At 39.8% G+C, this 20,963-nt stretch overlaps 1 protein-coding gene across 2 annotated transcripts in view; it reads left to right on the top strand.

Annotated features, from left to right (window-relative positions):
- The window catches only part of GIPC2 (GIPC PDZ domain containing family member 2), an 82,902-nt gene that overhangs the window by 52,039 nt on the left and 9,900 nt on the right, over positions 1-20,963 (top strand). For both annotated transcript variants that reach the window (XM_047873560.1, XM_047873561.1), the window contains exons 4-5: positions 10,551-10,657; positions 16,931-17,012. In XM_047873560.1, coding sequence (XP_047729516.1) covers positions 10,551-10,657; positions 16,931-17,012 — 189 coding nt within the window. The remainder of the gene's footprint in view (positions 1-10,550; positions 10,658-16,930; positions 17,013-20,963) is intronic.

The following is a 20,963-nucleotide window of genomic DNA, read 5'->3' as shown; positions in this document are numbered from 1 at the left end:
ACTTAGCTGGATAAAGACTCAAGCTAAATACACACTCTTTTCTTGTTGTAGTTGTAAACTCTCCTTAAAAGAAAATTTATTAAATGCTGACATTTTTAATTGGGAAAAGAGAAATTACAATCTATAGTATTAAGAACTTTGTAATCCCGAGTCACTTACTTTAAACAGAGATTGGTTTCTTAGAACTATAATGTTTCAGGAACACTTGGAATTAATAACCGTGAATAAAAGATTAAGTTTTCAACTGTTCTTAAGCTTAGTCCTAGCACTGTAGGACGAAGGGGGCAAAAATGCTAAAATGTAAGTGGCTTCCTTAATATGGCTGCACAGTATGAATATAATGTAATTTATTAGAATGGTGCCTGGGTGGCTCAGTCGGTTAAGCACCCGACTCTTGGTTTTAGCTTAGGTCACAATCTCACAGTTCGTGAGTTCAAGCCCCACATCGGGCTCTGTGCTGATGGCATAGAACCTGCTTGGGATTTTCTTTCTTCCTCTATCGCTGTTTCTCCCCTGCTCTCTCTCTCAAAATAAATAAACTTAAAAATTTCTTTTAATAAAAAAAGTAACTTATTAGAAAAACAGCAATTATACCAACACACATTCTGTGAGAGTATTTTTACAATGGGAGTTGTCAGATCCATTATCCTATAATTATATAACAGATTGTGCTCAAAATTGTGGTAAGAGTATGTTTTCAAAATAAGTTAAGGAGATTATTTCTTTTGTGTATGGAAAATGATTAATGATGTATTAAGTGAAAAGGCAGACTACAAAACAATGTGTGGTAATATCCTATTTCTGTAAAACTTTTTTTTTTTTTTTTAATGTTTATTTGAGAGAGAGTGTGAGCTGGGGAGGGGTAGAGATAGAGTGAGAGAGAGAGAGACAGAGACCGAGAATCCCAAGCAGCCTCCCCGCAGTCAGCACAGCCCGCTGCAGGCTATGTGTGAGATGGCCTGAGCCGAAATCAAGAGTTGGACAGTCTGCTGACTGAGCCACTCAGGGGCTCCTGTAACAACTAAGGAAAATGACTTACAGCATATGTATATTGAAACTTAATAGTTTTTTAGGTGGTGAGTTTATGAGTGACTTCTTTCTTTAGGCTTCTTGTGTTCTTTGCATTTTTAATATAAAATTAATATACTAACTTTTATAGCCAGAAAACAATTATTTGGAAAAAGAGGCTAGCATTTCTAGGCTAAGAAGTAGAGAAACTGAGTCATTCTACTTAGTGGCTTCATAATTTTTAACTATATGATTATTCTCATTAAAAAATTTTTTTTGAAATTTATTTTTGAAAGAGGAGACAGTGTGAGTGGGGGAGGGGCAGAGAGAGAGAGAGAGAGAGAGAGAGAGAGAGAGAGAGCGAGCAAGCGAGCATGTGCACACACACACAGAATCCAAAGCAGGCTTCAGACTCCAAGCTGTTAGCACAGAACCCGACGTGGGGCTCGAACTCATGAACTGTGAGATCATAACCTGAGCTGCAGTTGGACACAACCTACTGAGCTGCCCAGCCACCCCTGATTATTCTCATTTTAAACCATTTTCTTTAATATTATAAATAGTTCTGTGTTAGAAATATAGAATATTCCATTGTATCACTTCTTTAAACTGTTAAGATTGTTTTTGTAACACTTTTCATACCTTTTCAAAGACTAGTAGAAAATATGTAGTAAACCAATAATAAAAGTGAAGGATACCTCTTGATTTTTTGAATTCTCTGATAAAATCATGCTGTGGAATAAATAAGTTTAAAAGGGTAAAAATATTTTATCCAGCACTTAAAAATTTTTTTTCCCTCCCATTGGAGTCCAGAGGTTTATAATCTTTTTTGTAACACAGTCCCCCCTGTATTAAAGCTACAAACTTTCTTCAAGGCGTGCATTAACTTTTGCCTGTAATTTCAAGGAGTTCTAAAAATAGAGCTGAGTTTTTCTCAAATGATGTCTTTTTATTTTTTATTTTGAGAGAGGGCACAAGTGAGTGAGGGGCTGAGAGAGAGAAGCAGGGCTCACCTGGGGCTGGAGCTTATGACCGCGGTGGGGGGCTCGAGCAGGGCTTGAACTCAAGAGTTGTGAGATCATGACCTGAGCCAGGTCAGATGCTTAACCACTGAACCACCCAGGCACGCTCAAATGACATCTTAACTAAAGAATAAGATTTCAGGTACAGTTATTCCGTTTCCCACACTTATCATGCACTGTATAGTCTCCTCAAAGGAATAGTTAAGAGCAACTGTGTGTGTGTGTGTGTGTGTGTGTGTGTGTGTGTGTGTGTGTGTGTGTGTTTTGTGGTGTTGGTTCATTGTTGCCAGCTCCTTTGATCCAGTAGACAATGATGCCTTGTGCATGTGGCATCCACTTGTCTTTTTGTCTTTTTTAAAAATGTTTATTTCTTTTTAGAGAGTGAACACAAGCTGGGGAGAGGGGCAGAGGGCGAGGGAGAGAATCCCAAGCGGGCTCCACACTCACTGCAGAGCCCAGTGTGGGGCTCCATCCCATGACCCTGGGATCATGACCTGAGCTGAAATCAAGAGTCGGATGCTCAACCAATGGAGCCATCTAGGTGCCCCAACTTGTCTTTTTTAAACGTACCCCAGCACCCTACCAGCTGAATTTGAAAAACAAAAACTCATGGCTATTCTAAAGGAGTCTGAGAAATGTTGGTGAGAGGAAGAACACATGGAAAAAGGGAATGTACAGTTAAATTTTTATATTTTGGAACACAAGCTAGATTTTTATGTCAACTGTTCTGAGAAGTATGTGTGCAGGCATGTGTGTGTTAGGGGTGGGAATAGGGTAGGGAGCTCTTGAACTGTTTATAGACAGGTCTATTTGTGTATGTCCAAGCATTGGAAGGCCTTTTTAGAAATCGCTTCACTGCTTAGACAGAATTCTGTATTGTGAGATCTCTTTCAGTTGGCAACAGTGGAAAACCTTACCAAACTGACTTGTGCAGAAAAGGGCATCTTATAAATCAGCCGTCCATGAGGGGTGCTGGCATTAGCAAAGCTCCGTGTATGGGCTGTACGGTGTGATCAGGACCCAGTTTCTTGCTCTTTCTTCTCTGCTGCCTGAGGCATCAGCTTCATTATTCCTATATTATCTTAAGGTTAGCTCCACATTCTGTCCCGAGATGGAGGTCAGCAACTACTGAGACTGTGTGCTTCCTTATTCATTGCAGAATAGAAAAGGAGCATGTCCTTGTCTCAGAATTTCTAGCGAAAGTCCTTAGATTCATTCTGCCTTAACTGACTTTGGTCACATCATCATCTCTGAAACAGTCACTTGTGATGAAGGGAATCTGATAGGTTGGCCCATCCCTGAAGCTGAGAGCAGTCAGCTTCCCCTGAACCACAGTGACCCTCAAATGATTGCTGGGTACTGAGAAGGCAACCAATGGAATGGATACTGGAGGGCCTCCACTGCTGAATGCCTCCATGAGAGGTTGGGTTTAAACTCAGCCACTTTGGAGAATCTGAGTGGAGCAGTGGGAGGGAGGGTCATGTGTTATTTCCATGCTCCTGTAAATTGAAGGGGCAAAATCATAGTTTTATGGAAAAGATTAAATAGAATAAAAAGGAGACCTCTATTTGAAGTGACAAGTCTCTGAATACTGTCAGAAAACCAATGCAAGTGTTTCTGATGGGGAGAGAGTTTTGGGAAGAGATTTCTCCTCCCCAGGTTGAAATGTACCAGCAGAAACCTTCTATGATATGAGCCAGGCCAGTGGGCTGACCAAGTATTATACATTAGCTGTGTGAATGCTTAAAACAACACCATATTTAGGTGGTGGTCTTTTATGGATGAGGACTTGTTCCCTGTGAACAGAAGAGCTGGGATTTGAACTCAGGTTTTCTGATTCTGAACTCTACCTTGTTCACTGAGTAAGTGTTAGATGTAGCTGTATCTGTCTGTACCCATCTCCTGTTGAAATCCTGGCTTTGGTCTTCCTTATGAAAGTGATGATCCATACTGTAGGCCAACTAGAGCCCTCATGGGACCAGAACAGGATCTTGTTTTGCAGACGTGAGGAGGATGCCCATTTCACCACCTTGTCACTCTGTGTCAGTTGGGGATCTAAGCCATGTTGTATGTGCCCCTCCTGAAAACAGGGCTATAGTTTTTGTCAGCCTCTTATTTCTCCAGAGGTCAGGGTCGAACTAGAGGTAGACATCTGTCTTCTCTGCTTCCTCATTCCTCCACTTCATAGTATAGCAGAGACTGGAGGGTGGGCTAATTATTGAAAATGCCCATTAAAATGGGGTATCATAAAGAATGATACTAGTGTGTATAAATATCTTATTTAAAAATGTATACATTCTTTTACTGTTTTTTTTTTTGTTGCTGTAAAAATCCCTTTGAGTAGAGGACACAGATTGGAGTTCTGTGAGGTCTTACATAATTACAATCTTCATGCATATCTGTGGGTTCTGTTTCATTTTAAAAAACTAGATATGTGAAATGCTGGGTGTTTATTTTTTTTTATTTTTTATTAAAAAAATTTTTTTTAACGTTTATTTATTTTGAGACAGAGAGAGACAGAGCATGAACGGGGGAGGGGCAGAGAGAGAGGGAGGCACAGAACTGGAAGCAGGCTCCAGGCTCTGAGCCATCAGCCCAGAGCCCGACGCGGGGCTTGAACTCACGGAATGTGAGATCATGACCTGAGCTGAAGTTGGATGCTCAACCGAATGAGCCACCCAGGTGCCCCGAAATGCTGGATGTTTAAAAATATTTTTCCTAATCTCTTAGTGTTGTCTTGCTTACATCTATTTTTTTTTTTTTTTTTTTTTGCATCTGCCCTCATGGAATCTTTCCAAAGCTGTTAACCTACTTTTCCTCACAATAACTCCTTGGTTCACACTTACTTCATCAGTGCATGTACTTTTAAATTAAATTACATAATTAGAGTAACAGATACAATTGCCACAAAATGGGCTTGGGAACAAGTGTGACTGCTTCTTGGTGACCTCCCCCTCAACTATGGGAGCAGCTGTGTAACCACAGCTGTGTGTGTCCTGTGGTCTACGTCATCTGCAGCAGGTGGGTAGTCTGTATGCTTCACAGGAGTGAGGAGCCCTGAATCTAGCAAATCTAGCCAGCTGCAGGCTGGCTACTAGTGTCTACTGGACGAACTGCATCTCTCTCTGAACTCAGCCCCAAGAGAGGTCTCATGTAAACTTGTTCATGGGAAGTGTGAAGTGACTGACTTAGGGCTTGGCCTCGTTAGTTAGACATGCTTAGGCCGGCTTGCCAAAAGTAGGCCAGATGAGAAACTTTCACAGTCTTCAAAACATTCAGCACAGAAGGACAGAACTTGTTTTTTTCTCCTGCGGGTAAACAGGACCATCCTGTTTTCATGTATGAACTGGTGATTTACGTCCCTGAATCATAGGATCATAGAGAAACATGGCTTCTGTTTCCTTAGCTGTAAAAGCTGCCTTTCCGGAGGTTGGTCCAAGCCAGAACTTAAAATTTAATATTTGGTGCCACCGAGTGGTTGGTTTTGAGATAACTACCCTCATGGAGAAGGATGGTTTGACAAATAATGACTTAAAAAAAACTGGGGTGAATTGGCAGAGCACAAAGGATTTTTAGGACAATGATTACATGCTACTGGAGCAACTGGGTGGCTCAGTCACCTGAATGTCTGACTTCAGCTCAGGTTGTGATTTCACGGTTTGTGAGTTCGAGCCCCACATTGGGCTTGCTGCTGTCAGCACAGAGCCCACTTTGGATCCTCTGTCCCCATCTCTCTCTACCCCTCCTCTGCTTGCACTCTCTCTGCCAAAAATAATTAAACATTAAAAAAAAATTGTATGCTCACCAAAACCCATAAAATACCTAGGAATAAATCTAACCAAAGAGGTGAAAAATCTATACACCGAAAACTATGGAAAGCTTATGAAAGAAATTGAAGAAGACACACAAAAAAATGGAAGAATATTCCATGCTCTTGGATTGGAAGAACAAGTATTGTTAAAATGTTGATACTGCCCAAAGCAATCTACATATTCAGTGCAATTCCTATCAAAACGACACCAGCATTCCTCACAGAGCTAGAACAAACAATCCTCAAATTTGTATGGAACCAGAAAATATCCCTAATAGCCAACGCAATCTTGAAAAAGAAAACCAAAGCAGGAGGCATCACAATCCCGGACTTCAAGCTGAATTACAAAGCTGTCATCATCAAGATAGTATGGTACTGGTGCAAGAACAGACACTCAGATCAATGGAACAGAATAGAGAACCCAAAAATGGACCCAGAAATGTATGGCCAACTAATCTTTGACAAAGCAGGAAAGAATATCCAATGGAATAAAGACAGTCTCTTCAGCGAATGGTGCTGGAAAACTGGACAGCCACATGCAGAAAAATGAATCTGGACCACTCTTATACCCATACCCCAAAATAAACTCAAAATGGATGAAAGACCTCAATGTAAGACCGGAAGTCATCAAAATCCTTGAGAAAGCAGGCAAAACCATCTTTGACATTGGCCACAGCAACTTCTTAACAAGTTTCCAGAGGCAAGGGAAACAAAAGCAAAAATGAACTACTGGGACCTCATCAAAATAAAAAGCTTCTGCACAGCAAAGGAAACAATCAGCAAAACTAAAAGGCAACCGACGGAACGGGAGAAGATATTTGCAAACGACATATCAGATAAAGGGTTAGATAAAATCTGTAAAGAACATATCAGATAAAGGGTTAGATAAAATCTATAAAGAACTTCTCAAACTCAACACCCAAAAAACAAATAATCCAGTGAAGAAATGGGCAAAAGACACGAATAGACACTTCTCCAAAGAAGACATCCAGATGGCCAACCGACACATGAAAAAATGCTCCACATCACTCATCATCAGGGAAATACAAATCAAAACCACCATGAGAGACCGCCTCACAGCTGTCAGAATGGCTAACATTAACAACTCTGGCAACGACAGATGTTGGCGAGGATGCAGAGAAAGAGGATCTCTTTTGCACTGCTGGTGGGAATGCAAGCTGGTGCAGCCACTCTGGAAAACAGTATGGAGGTTCCTCAAAAAGCTAAAAACAGAACTTCCCTATGACCCAGCAATTGCACTACTAGGTATTTATCCAAGGGACACAGGTATGCTGTTTCAAAGGGACACGTGCACCCCCATCTTTACAGCAGCACTGTCAACAATAGCCAAAGTATGGAAAGAGGACAAATGTCCATTGACAGATGAATGGATAAAGAAGATGTGGGGTGTGTGTGTATATATACATATATATGTATATGTGTGTGTATATATATGTATACAAACACACACAATGGAGTATTACTCGCCAATCAAAAAGAATGAAATCTTGCCATTTGCAACTATGTGGATGGAATTAGAGATGTTATGTTAAGCAAAGTCAGAGAAAGACAAATATCATATGAGGACTTTAAGATACAGAATAGATGAACACAAGGGAAGGGAAGCAAAAAATATAAAACCAGGGAGGGGGACAAAACAGAAGAGACTCATAAATATGGAGAACAAACAGAGGGTTGCTGGAGGGGTGGTGGAAAAGGGGATGGGCTATAAGTGGGTAAGGGGCATTAAGGAATCTACCCCTGAATACATTGTTGCACTATCTGCTAACCAACTTGCATGTAAATTAAAAGAAAAATTACATGCTACTGTGATGGTGGATAAATTTTCCAAACCCATAGAAAGTACAACATCAAGAGTGAACTGTAACGTAAACCACAGACCTCAAGTAATGATGTGTCAGGTCTGTTGATGTGTAGGTCTGTTGATTGTACCAAATTTATCACTGTGGTGGCAAATGGTGATAAAAGGGAAAGCTGTACACATGTGGGGGCAGGAGGCATATGGGAAATTTGTCTTCTCAGTTTTGAACCTAAAACTGTTTTAAAAAATAAAACATTTAAAGAAGCAAACCTTCCAGGGGCACCTGGGTGGCTGAGTTGGCTAATCATCCAACTCTTGATTTCGGCTCAGGTCATGATATCATGGTTTGTGGGATCGAGCCTCAGGTTAGGCTCTGTGCTGACAGCATGGAGCCTGTGTGGGACTCTTTCTCTTTCTGCCCCTTCTCCGCTCTTTCTCTTTCTCTCTTTCAAAATAAATATTAAAAAAAAAAAAAACGAACTTAAAAAACCCTTCCATTCTACATGCATTTTCCTTTCTAGCTACTGGTGTTTTAAGAGCAAGGTAAGATAGAGACATCATCTAGGGAAGCTGGCTGACTTCTCCAGCCTGGATGACAGTCCCTTGATAAAACTCCAGAGGCTGGGTCCTTAGCTTTGTAAACCTCAGAAACCTTTTATTTTCACTGTTGTTAGAGTTGTCCAATTTTCCAGGGTTCTATCCTGCTGACCAAACTTACAAGAGACTTGTTAAGTCAGAATGCTAGTGTAGTAGTTTAGTTAGAAATGTGTGTGAAGTGGTAGACCAAAACACCTGTGTTAGCTGGCAATTCATTTTCCACCTTATAGGAAATTTTTATGGGGAGACAGGTTATACTGAGTAGGTTGCTTAGTGAAATCACAGTGGTGTGGTGTGTGTGGGGGGGGTGTGTGGAAGGGGTGGGTGGTGTAAGGTTATTTATCTTGAAGGTTAATATTAAGCTGAGACTGTCTTGAGTGCTTTAGGTCTGTACGTCACTCCGAGGTGGTGATGATGACAGACCTCATCTTTTTCTTTGGGCACGCTTTTGGAAATTCTGTGCTGAAAATCTTCCATTAATTTGTTCTTCCCTCAGGGCACAGTATGACTGGCAAGGCAAATGCAGTAGACTTGCCGATAAAGCTCTGGTTGCTGGAGAATCTGTCTGGTCATGATGATTAGCATTAATGTCATCAGCTTACGAGAACTGGTCTCTTTATTGTGTGATAATTTTAAATAATTTCATTCTCCAAGGAAAGCTTTTTTTTTTTTTTTTTTTAATGTTTATTTTTGAGAGAGGGAGACACAGAATTCAAAGCAAGCTCCAGGCTCTGAGCTATTAGCACAGAGCCCGACGCGGGGCTCAAACTCACGAACTGTGAGATCATGACCTGAGTCAAAGTTGGACGTTTAACCAACTGAGCCACCCAGGCACCCCAGCAGAAAACTTGTTTTATGTTTTGGTGATTCTATTCCCGCTTACAAGTTACAATTAATATGTAAAATCCTTAATTACTTTGGTGTAGATTCCCAATAGCAAAACAGTACTTGCTGAAGATGGGAATGATTCTAGATTCTATGTCAGCAACAAAGCATATTTGCAGGACACTTGATGTCTGTCTGGAGAGCTTTGTACATCCCTCACTACCTACTTGCATGTACCAGCCTGTCCTGTGGCTCCTCATTGGAGCTCAGTTATCTCCAGTTGGTGGTAGGGCATCTTCCTGCCCCACCTCTGTACTTTGTCCCAAACTGCTGCCACAGAGTCCTTGGTCAAGGGTGCTTGGGGATATTTGTGAACTTATGAGTTGGTAGCCTGTGACTGGAATTGGATCCACACATCTTTTATTTTTGCTAATACGTTGTTTTTAAAGGTTTGACTTAATTGGAAAAACTTAAAAATCAGGAGTTTCATAGAGAACTGAGTATCCAGTTTCTTTGCAAACAAGTAGATTCAACTATGCGGGGCCCACATTTCCCCAGGGCAGTAAGTTATTGGAGTAAGTTATAGATAGGGCATGTGCTTTGGAGTTATCCTCAGTCCCCGCCCTACCCTTTCACTCATTTATGTTACTACTTAGTATTGGGTGACTCCTGGTGGGTAGGAAAAACAAACAAAAAACCAAAACACAACAAGCCTAAGGAAAGCAGTGGCTTTCCCTGGATTTTTGTTCTCTGTTCTTTTACCGACTTTCTGAGGAGAATTCCTTCCTTGAAACTTATTCCTAGCCTCTTTAGAATCCTGCTTCTCTCAGTATGACATCTCTGAATCTATCCCTTGTGTTTGCAAGAGGTACGGTGTTGGAGTGTCATTGAGGAAAGCATACAGACTTGGGGTCACAAGACCTGGATTTGAATCCCCGCTCTGTTCCTCATGGAGTCCAAATTCCTTTTCTGTAAAATGAGGGCTATAACTTACATCATAGGTTGGTATGAGTATTAAATGAGTTTTGTATATAGAGCATCAAGCAGAGGGTAGGTACTTCAGTAGGAGTGCCTCCACTCCTCTCTTCTATCCAGACGTGAATCCTTCATGACCTTAATGAAGTCCAGCTGAACTTCTGCCTCTGCTCTCCTGTTACTTACATCCCTTTATTATAATAAAGCCAACTGTTTTATTTTTTATTCCTTTTAACTCTTAGTGCTTTCCAACTATATTTAAAATATTTCCCTTTTATTTTTGTAACCAGACTGTATGTGGAATATAAGAATAACAATGGCAGGCGAATTTTTTTTTTTTTTTTAGGAAATTCTATAAGAAGACATGTCTTCTATCAAATGTCTAATTGTGTATATAGTTTTATGATGGAAAATGCATTTACATTTATAGAAATCTGTTGAAATTCTTTCTGAATATACACACCTTTCTCCATCTATTATATGTTTATAGAAATAGAGCCAAGGTCAAAAGCTGGAAAGTCCTCAGCAGGAAAAATTAGTACTGGAAGGGAGACACTTCGCCTGAGATCAAAGGGTCCTGCCACCGTGGAAGAAATGGTAGGTTATGTTTATTTAACTCCCATTTTGCTTGGAAATGTGTGGATATTCATGTTTATTAGAGCTGGAAATAAAGGCAAAGCCACAAAACTAAACAGGGTACCATATACGCTAAAGCAAGGACTTTAATTCAATGCCTACTTAAATAATACGAAGATTACTGAAAGCATTTAAGAAGGAAACATAAGTAAGTCCAAGAGAAGAAATTGTGATCTATGGCCATCTTCAGCTACCTGCTGAGAACATTTGCTAGAGTCTATAGACATCTGGACTGGCTCAAACACTTAACCAGAATTCTCTGAGAGGCAAGAGAAAGTCTCAGAGCCACTGGTAGTAGCAGGCATACTTAAGATTTTGATAATGAGGGGCGCCTGGGTGGCTCAGTTGGTTGAGCATCCGACTTCGGCTCGGGTCATGATCTCACGGTTTGTGAGTTCGAGCCCTGCGTCGGGCTCTGTGCTGGCAGCTCAGAGCCTGGAGCCTGCTTTGGATTCTGTGTCTCGCTCTCTCTCTCTCTCTCTGCCCCTCCCCTGCTCATGCTCTGTCTCTCTCTGCCTCAAAAATAAATAAAACATTAAAAAAAAAAGATTTTGATAATGAAATACTATATTCATGAACTCCAGTCTCCTCTGGTAAAACATTTCCTCATCACCTTTGACTTTTGTCTTTCGTGACCAATGTCCCTTTTATCAGCAAACCCTGGTGGGTCTACCTCCACAACAGAACATAATCCAGCAACTTGTCACCATCTCTGCCCTCTTCATCTGGCCCAAGGCACTTACATCTTGTCTTGAATGTTGCAGTCGCCTTGTATTCAGTCTTCCTGTGTTTACCCTTGTCCTCTTTCCCTCTGTGCTTAGCGCGTCAGCCAGAATTAAAAGTACAAGTGGTTGCTTTTCTGTTCCATACTCTCCAGTGTCTTCCCATTGCACTCAGAATAAAAGCTAAAGTCCTTGGAGTGAGCAACATGATCTGACCCTGCATTTCTTCCCTGATCTTGTTGCCCACCACTCCTCTCCTCTCCTGGCTCTCGCTGCTTCAGCCACATGGGTCTCCTTGCTGTCCCCAAATATTCCAGATACATCCCATCTCAATGTCTCTGTACTGTTGTTACCTCTGCCTGTCCACTTATAGGCATGGCTCACTCCCTTGACTTCTTCAGGTTTCTGTCCACATATTGCTTTATCTAAAAGGCCTTCTTTGAGTATCTTGCTTAAGTAGCAATTCCTGACACTCCTCCCTCTGCCCAATCTTCCTTGCCCTTAATTTTCTTTAAAGCACTAAGCACAATAGGACACATTATATCTTTGTTTCTTATCTGTTTAGTTCTTTTTCTCACATGTCTTATTCATTGCTGTAACTGCAGCACCTAGAACAGTACCTGACACATCAAAGGAGTGCAAATCTTTGCTGAATTAATAAACAGTTATTTAAACTTGAGTAGGGTTTTGCTGATTGACTTGGTCGGTGTTTTTTTATTAAAAAATTTTTTAAAAATGTTTGTTTATTATTGAGAGACAAGACCGAGCATGAGCAGGGTAGGGGCAGAGAGAGGGAGACACAGAATCTGAAGCAGGCTCCAGGCTCTATGTTGTCAGCACAGAGCCCGACGTGGGGCTCGAACTCACAAACTGTGAGATCATGACCTGAGCTCAAGTCAGACGCCTAACCAACTTAGCCACCCAGGTGCCCCCGGCTTGGTCAGTTTTTAAGTGAAAAACACCAAAAGGAGAAGAGACCAATGGAGGGAGGAAGGGTGAAAGGAGAGAATAGCAGGGGTTAAGGGTGACAGGGGTAATGAGGATTCAGGGTGGCACATGGTGGTCTGCTCTCCCAGGGAAGACTGTGGTGATGAAGTCCTCCTGTAGACAATGGGGAGGTCAGGCATGTGTCTGAGGCGAGGGAGCTCCAGCAGGCAGGACACAGGCACCAGAGATGGCTGGTTCATATTGGCCTAGGGCTCTCCATGTGTTTGAAGAGCAGAGTGAGCACGTTTTCAGAGTGGGATCCCAGAGTTTTGTTGGGTGACGATGCCCAGGATCATTCATGGGGGTGGTTTGTTGGAGCAGACACTCAAAGAACCGTGAGGCCAAAGTTGTACTTTCAAATGTTTGAGTCCCCTAGGATGTTGTCCGTTTGGGGGAATCCAGAGAAAGATTCTGAGTCAGGTACCTTGGTCTTGGATAGTGAATGAAAGGATTGATGTGGATGCAAGGGGCAAGGAAGAGACCAGGGAGAGCCAAAAGTATTTTACAAATGAGATTTGAGGAGGTATGTGAAAAACTCATGGCAGTGACATCTGGTAGTTCTGAGTTTTTACTTTTCCAGTGTCCTGTGCACTTTTTTTTTTTTTTTTTTTGAGAGGGTGCAAGTGAGTTAGAGGCAGAGAAGGGGAGAGAGAGAAAGTGGGGTGGGGTCACCTGAAGTGGACTCAAACTCCTAGATGTTGAGATCATGACCTGAGCCTAAGTCAGATGCTTAACCAACTGAGCCACCCAAGTGACCCCAGTGTCCAGCACACCCTTGGGCACATTGATGCAGGCCAGTAAATGTTTATTGCATGAATGAACAAACCTGAGTAGAAGAGGAATCTGGAATAGAGTGGAAGACAGTGGGAGGGAGCTGGCAGGGGGAGCCAGGAGAATGCCCACTGCTTTCTAGTCCAGGCTGTGAGGAACAAAGGACAGATCTTAAAACCACTTGCAAAGGGGTCAGAAGCAGGCAGAAAACTCGATGTCACTTCAGGAGGAGGGTCATCTTTGCTTAGTTAACATAATTAGTATTTGTTGAGTACCTGCTGTTTATAAGGTGTTGGGATGAAAAGGAGGAGCCAAAGATCTGTCTGGGGAGGTAGGAAAGATTCATTTGAAGATAAACTTCTAAAACTCCATTCCTAGGGGCGCCTAGGTTGCTCAATTAAGTGTCTGACTTTGGCTCAGGTCATGATCTTCACAGTTCGTGAATTAGAGCCCTGAGTTGGGCTCCGTGCTGACAGCTGGAGCCTGGAGCCTGCTTAGGATTCTGTGTCTCCCTGTCTCTGTCCCTCCCCTCCATGCACTCTGTCTCTGTGTCTCAAAAATAAATGTTAAAAAAAAATTTAAAACTCCATTCCTATTTTCATAGCCTATTTCATTAAATAGAGTAATTGAAAATAGCCCAATTCAAAGGAAAAGGCTAGTTTGTTGCTAATGTTAAATTTGGTGCAAAGGACTTATGATCTAAAGAATTTATAGATCTGAAACAAATCACCTCCTTATAACCTAGCACAGATTCTGAAAAGTGTGGAAGCTATTCCACCTGCGTACTTCATAAATTATTTGGTATGTGTTTCTTGAGACAGGCATAGTCCAGGTGCTGGTGATACAAAGATGAATAAAAACCTTGTTTTTCTTATAAAGGGAGAGAAGTATTGAAAGAAGCCATTAAAAACTAGGGAATAGGGTTAATATCAGAGGAGAGCTGATCAGCTGCTGTCAGGGATAGGGAGAGGTGGGAGGGAATTTCTATCCCAAAGAAATGGTTGAGTTGGTTAAAGATGGGGAGAAGAGTATTCTAGGCCTGAAAAAATGATGGGCTTGGGGATGTTATAAGCATCCCATGATTGGGATTTGGGGGTGCTAGAGGGATCTGCTTGGGGGTGAGGAGGCCTGGGTCAGGATGTGAAAGGTCTGTGGAATTGGGGAAGCCATTTAAGAATTGTGAGGAGAGTGGGGAGCCTGAATGACTCCGTCAGTTGAGTGTCTGACTTCGGCTCAGGTCATGATCTCACGAGCCATGAGTTTGAGCCCTGCATCGGGCTCTGTGCTGACAGCTCAGAGCCTGGAGCCTGTTTCAGATTCTGTGTCTCCCTCTGTCTCGGCTACCCATGCCTCCCCCCTGCTTGCATTCGGTCTCTCTCAAAAATAAACGTTAAAAAAAAAAAGAATTTTGAGGAGAGCAATATAGTTTTGTGTTTTAGAAAAATCCCTTGGTTCTAAGGGATGGGTTGTTGAGCAGGGTGGGTTTGAGAGGGTGAAGATTGCAGGCAGGGAGAAAAATTAGGAAACTTCTGCAAATATGAAAAAATTGAGGGCTAAACCCAGACAATCAGAATGTGAGTGGGGAAGAGGTGATGAGATCAAGAGCTATTTAGGGGGTGGAATGGTAAAAATTGTGTATGAGAAGTAGTGATACTTGTTACAAAACTTAACAATATGGCTGGCTGGGTACAAAGGTGAACACCCAAGTTACTTTGCATGGACTGTTGATTTACACAGCACATCCAAAATACACCATAAAGAAGGCAAGAGTGGTATATTGTACCTGTTTTTCTAAGGCTTAGTTCGTATAAATAAGAACATGAGAAAGTTGTAATAATATCCTCAAGGAAATAAAAATAAAATGGTATTTGTAATAAAATGCATATTTTAAATAAGTTTGGAGAACACAAAGCAACATATATTTATAACTGTCTTAAAAGCATTATGAATTTCTTACAATCTAATCTTGAATTCTGCATTTGTACCAGTAGTTGATTATTTTACATCTTTGGGTAATTTCCTTTTTAGCTATGAAGCCATTAAGACCAAGTATTGAAATAAACTGAATGTAGAAACAAACTTTGCCAACGTTAAACCAAGATTTTCAAAGAATAATGTATCCAATCATGTTTTTCACTCTAACCTTTAATAATTTTAGGAAGAACAAAAATATTTTGGTACCATTAATACATAAAAATTAACTATTGTTTCAGCATCTTCTCCTTTTATAACATTTCTGTGTATTTCATAATGTATATAATACATTAATATAGTACTACATGTATTTATGAAAGATACATACTGTGAAAAAATGATTAAAGAAGGGGTGCCTGGCTGGCTCAATCAGTAGAGCATGTGACTCTTGATCTCGGGGTCATGAGTTTGAGCCCCATATTGGGTGTAGAGCTTACATAAAAAAATAATAAAATGCCACAAATAAAAAAAATTAAAGACAATTTAGGTGATACAGACTTTATTCATGAAGTGGACAGTCCCCTTTCAGACAATTGCAAAATGGGTTAGAGGACAAGATTTGTAGGATAAAGATTAAAGAACAAGTAAGAGAGAAATAGAAAATCTCTGATTGTCTGGGGCTAGATAGTCAATCTTGTTAGGTGTGAGGAGTCCTAGAGTTCGCTTGATATTTGGGGGTGGGCTGACTGGATTATACTGCGTTTCTGGTCAAACATAGTATTTACAGGGACAAGAAAGTTAGATAACATGACACTTTGGACAGCATGGCTCCATCTTGGGCCCAGAAAGTTATTTCAACAATACAGTAAAATTAAATAAAAAATAGTAAGAGTATATGTTCACAAATGTTTTACCCTGGGGATGAGCCATTAAAAGGTTTGGAGACCCTTCATCTGCATGATGAGGACCAAAGCCCTTTTCATGGCTCACAGGAACCCCTAAGACCAAGTCCTGTCTGGGTATACTCTTTTTTATGAGACTCCGAGTTCACATAGACTTTGCATATTTATTGCAATAGTTTTTTAAGATTTTATTTTTAAGTAATCTCTACATACAACGTGGAGCTTGAACTCACAATCCCGAAATCAAGTCACATACTCTACCAACCGAGCCAGCCAGGTGCCCCTATTTGCAATACTTTTATTTGCAGTAACCTCTCCTGCTTATCTTCTACCAGTTTATCTTTGGAAACAGTTTTTTTTTTTTTTTCTTAGCAAGCAAGCAGGGAGGGGAAGGGGGGGGAGGGAGGGAGACACAGAATCAGAAGCAGGTGCCAGGGTTTGAGCTGTCAGCACAGAGCCTGGCGTGGGGCTTGAACTCACGAACAGCGAGATCATGACCTGAGCCAAAGTCAGATGCTTAACCGACTGAGCCACCCAGGCACCCCTGAAAACACAGTTTTTAAGTCACCTTTTTTCAAGTCCTCTGTGACTTCTAAGAGATTTAAGTTTACCTTGTCTGTGATGCCTCTTATATCCTTTAAAAATTTTCCTTATTATTACATATTTATTTTCACAGTTGTCTCCCTTTCTGGATTGTTAGCTACTTAGAGACTGTGTTCTGTTTCTCCTTTGAATCCATGGCACTTAACGCTGACACTAAAAATAAGTATTTACTGTATTGATTTGTATTGCATTACAGAGCACATTGGGGATAGATTTCCACTCAAATGAGCTGATGGACACAACCATGAACTGGCTCCAAATCAGATTTTACCTTCCCTTAACATTCAAGAGATTTTATATAAAATAGTATCTTCTTTCTCTTGTCTTTGATAAAGCCCTCTGAAGCCAAAACAAAAGCAGTTGAGAAGATTGATGATCTTCTTGAATTGTACATGGGAATTCGAGATCCTGAGTTAGGTAAGATTATACTATTTTGAAAAGTCTTATAGTTCTTAATTTGATGGAATTTAGTGCTTATTTATGTCCTGCATTTATACTTCGTGATAAAAATTATTTGTGGAATAAGAAAAACAATGAAAATGTAATAAAAGAATAATGAAAAGACCTGACCCTTACCATTTACTAACTGTGAGGCATTAAGACTCAAGTCGACTTTTCTAAACTTAAGTTTTTAATCTACAAACTATAAACTGTAATAACAGCCTTCCTTCATAGGCTTGCTTTACGGATTTAAAATATATATGTGAACAGGTTTCGTTACAGGATACATGAAATGTTTTTGCTACAGATCTATGTCAACTAAATTGTATATTGGGATATCAAAGTTGTGCACACTTAATACAATTACTGAGACCCTGTGAACAATGGATCAGAAATCTGAAGAGGAAGGACATGCCTGGTGTATGACTGATAAGGGCAGTTGAGCAGTTCAATTTCTGTGTATTTCTTGTGTCGTCATTAAGATATCAGGGTTTTGATTTATCAAGTAAGACTATCCATTGCAAATAACAAAGCAACAACAAGCTGAATTCCAGCTGACGTAAGGAATAAAAGGGGGGACATGTTTGGTTCTTATAACTGAAAAGTCTAGAGATAGATCCTGGCTTCAAAAATGGCTAGACCTGGAGTTCTTAGGCTATCACCAGGATGTGGTTTCTCTTCTTTTCATTTGGGCTGCATTTTAGGCCCCCCTACCTAGTGTCCTCTGGCAACTTCAGGCCCTCCCTCATGGAGTCCAAATGATGGCTATGGCTTCATCCTCTACAACTTAGTGTCAAGCATGATGGGAAAGAGGGAAGACCTTTTCCAAGTCATTCGAACAAAATGCTGAGGATTGACTCTGATTGGCTTGATTGGCTCACTGAGGCAGCAGTTTTGGGGTGCAGGGGGCAGGATGGTTAGATCTGGGTCAAATGCTCCAGCTCTGGAGCTGAGAGTGACTGGAATATTAGGGTTGAGCTGGTCAAAGTCCTGGCCTTTCCCATGTAGAAGCCAGGAAAATGTGCCTTTGAGAAGGGCAGATGGATGCTGGATGACGAAAGAGTAATGCACACTGTAGTGATGTGGTTTGTGTCTATATGCATCGGTGTGTGAGTGTGTGTGCACACACGTGTTGTTTGGATCAGCTACTTAATAAAATTTTTTAAGCCAAAGACTTGGACTATTATGTTTACCTGCTGCCAAGTGAAGTGTTTTACTGTAGCTCAGGTAGAGTATTTGAAACTCATTCTTCCTTTTCTACTTTAACTCACCTTCCTTTTTTCCTATAGAATCTATTCTTATTTTTTCCTGCCTGTCTGACCTAAAATAAAATTTCTGTGTTGGACATACAGATGCTGCCTGTAACTTAAGAAAAATTGATACTCTTTTTTAGTTCCTTGGTTCAGAATATAAAATTTGCATGAAATAGATACTTGCTCCACACAGACAAGAAGTTAAAGGTGAAATTATCCTATAGAAAGCCAGGGTCTTAAAATTTTTCTCAACCTTTTTGCATTTGGAAAAACAGATTTGTGTGAGGTAGGTCTATGGAAATTATGCAAATGAAGACAAAGGGGATTTAGAAATGGCAGTGCTCTTATTGTTGGAAAAATAATCTCTATCTCTATTGAGAAGAGAAGCTGAGAAGTTTTCAAACCATATAACTGAATATTATACTATTCAGAAACTAGCATATCAATGCTAGATCTTGATGAACTCAAATTTAGGAGAACCACACTTTTCACAGGCGAGAATTTAAAACTGTCTTTAGAACTTAATTTTGGGAATAGGCCAGGGGTGCCTGGGTGGCTCAGTTGGTTAAGCATCCTACTCTTGGTTTCAGCTCAGGTCATGATCCTGTGTGGTTCATGAGATTGAGCCCCATCTTAGGCTCTGTGTTGACAGCTTAGAGCCTGCTTGGGATGGATTCTCTTGCCATCTCTTTGTCCCTCCCCTACTCATGCGTGTGTGTGTGCTGTCTGTCTCTGTCTCTCTCTCTCTCTCAAAAATTAAAAAAAATTTTTGGGTACAGTCCTTATATTACTTAAGTATAAATTGGGAATAAATAAGTTTTGCTCTTTTGTTATTAAATATATACAAGTATACATGGAAGAACAATTGGACAGTGGAGTAATTATGAATGAATTAAGAAGCAGTTCTTTAGGAATCAGTTTCTTTTACTCTGAAAAATTCAGCGCACTAAACATTGCTCACAAATTCCTTGTAAATTAACTTGTAATCCCATTGTAAAGTTAGTCATCTGTAACAAATTCCTCCAATGACATGGAAAGTCATTATCATTATACATGATTACCAATGTGATCAGTCATCTAGGGAGGTAAAGTTTAAGGAAAGTAATTATTTGAAGAATGTAAACCATTGTTAAATTAGGAATTTCTGTCATTATTCAGATATGATTAGCATGAAGCACAAATCACAATTGTGACACTGATTCAACAGACAAATGAATATATTTGCTTGCTATTCTCAGTGTTCTTAGCATTCAGAAATGTTATTATGACTTTTCAACTGACCCAATGCCCATATGTGTTGCCTTGGAATGTTATCCTTAGGGGAGAATGGAGTCTGGAAGATTTTGAGTCCTGTGACGCCTTATATGTGATTGACCTAACTTAATGAAAAGTTGTATCCTATAAGTTTCATATAAGTTAAGGCAACTGTGTAAATTATATATACAACTACAATATGTTCTGATACTGATTTAGGAGTTTGGAGATCACCCTAGCAATGTCAGAATTTTAGGACTTCTAATTTATTAAGGGATCCAGGAATGTGTGGAAAGGAAATTTGAATGATAGATTCTAAGTAATTTTTTCTCATAAAATATTTCTTAGTTCTTTTAAAAATATACAATAATGGTGTTTTAATAGAGATAATTACATTCTTAAGATGATTTTATTCAGTGAATTCAAAACAACACTATAGAAAGTCATCCTTCTCAGATAAAGCCAATGAAATAGATTTTCATTAATAAGAAACCATATTCAACATTGGTTGTGTTTTTGATGTTTAACTCCTGTCTTGAGTTGCTTGAAATGGATTATTTATGAAAAGCCTTAAGGAAAATAAGTGCTAAAGACCCTCAATTGAAGAAAATACAACTACAGGTTTAATGGCTAACAGTGGTTATGACATCTTTATTTAATACTGCTATGTGTCATTTTATAGATTTGAAAACAGATGTAGAGAAGTTTGGTAACCTACCCAAAGTCAGCTAACAAGTTAAGCTGAGATTCAGTTCTGGGATTTTGATACCAGGATTTTTCATCTGAAATAATATATTATGTTTAAAAGCTTTAAGTATTTAAAAACTTAGTGGAAAATGTAGATTGACTTATAGTACCAAAATAAGGTTGTTGCTAATAAATGATGTTAAATTCAGTTGTGGGAAGGATATAAAGATATTTTCAAAATGGCCACTAGAGGGAAGCACTTAGCTGCTATATGTAGTCTAACAATTCAACTCTTTCAGTACAATTTTTTTTTTCTCCCAGATAGTATTCGGGTGTTAAGTGTTATTGCAGATATGTTACAGACAAAAAATATTTTAGTAGCTGTCATGTTAATGTGATATAACTTTATAAAAAGTGCTTCATTTTGCTTGAGTTTCATTTTGCTTTTCTTTTAAAGATAGTCTTTAATCAAAAAGGATAAAATTATACTAGTTTACTTTTCGTGCAAGGATGTTGAAAATTTATGTTTATACTTTATTCATTAGCCAGATTTCATACATGTTTTAGTGCATGCTCCATTCTTAATTTCTTTGAAAATTCATACAGCAAATTACTGTGTTTTTAAAAAGACTTATGAAACACTGTATTACATATAGTGTTTCTAACACAACAGTGAAACTGCCTAATTGATATTTTTGTTATTTCTACCATACCAGGAGTTCTTTGAAGGCAG

Source organism: Prionailurus viverrinus, chromosome C1 (assembly GCF_022837055.1).
Source record: "Prionailurus viverrinus isolate Anna chromosome C1, UM_Priviv_1.0, whole genome shotgun sequence".
Lineage (NCBI taxonomy): Eukaryota > Metazoa > Chordata > Mammalia > Carnivora > Felidae > Prionailurus > Prionailurus viverrinus.
The sequence above is the reverse complement of the archived record's forward strand: the minus strand, read 5'-3'. Positions and strand labels throughout refer to the sequence as shown.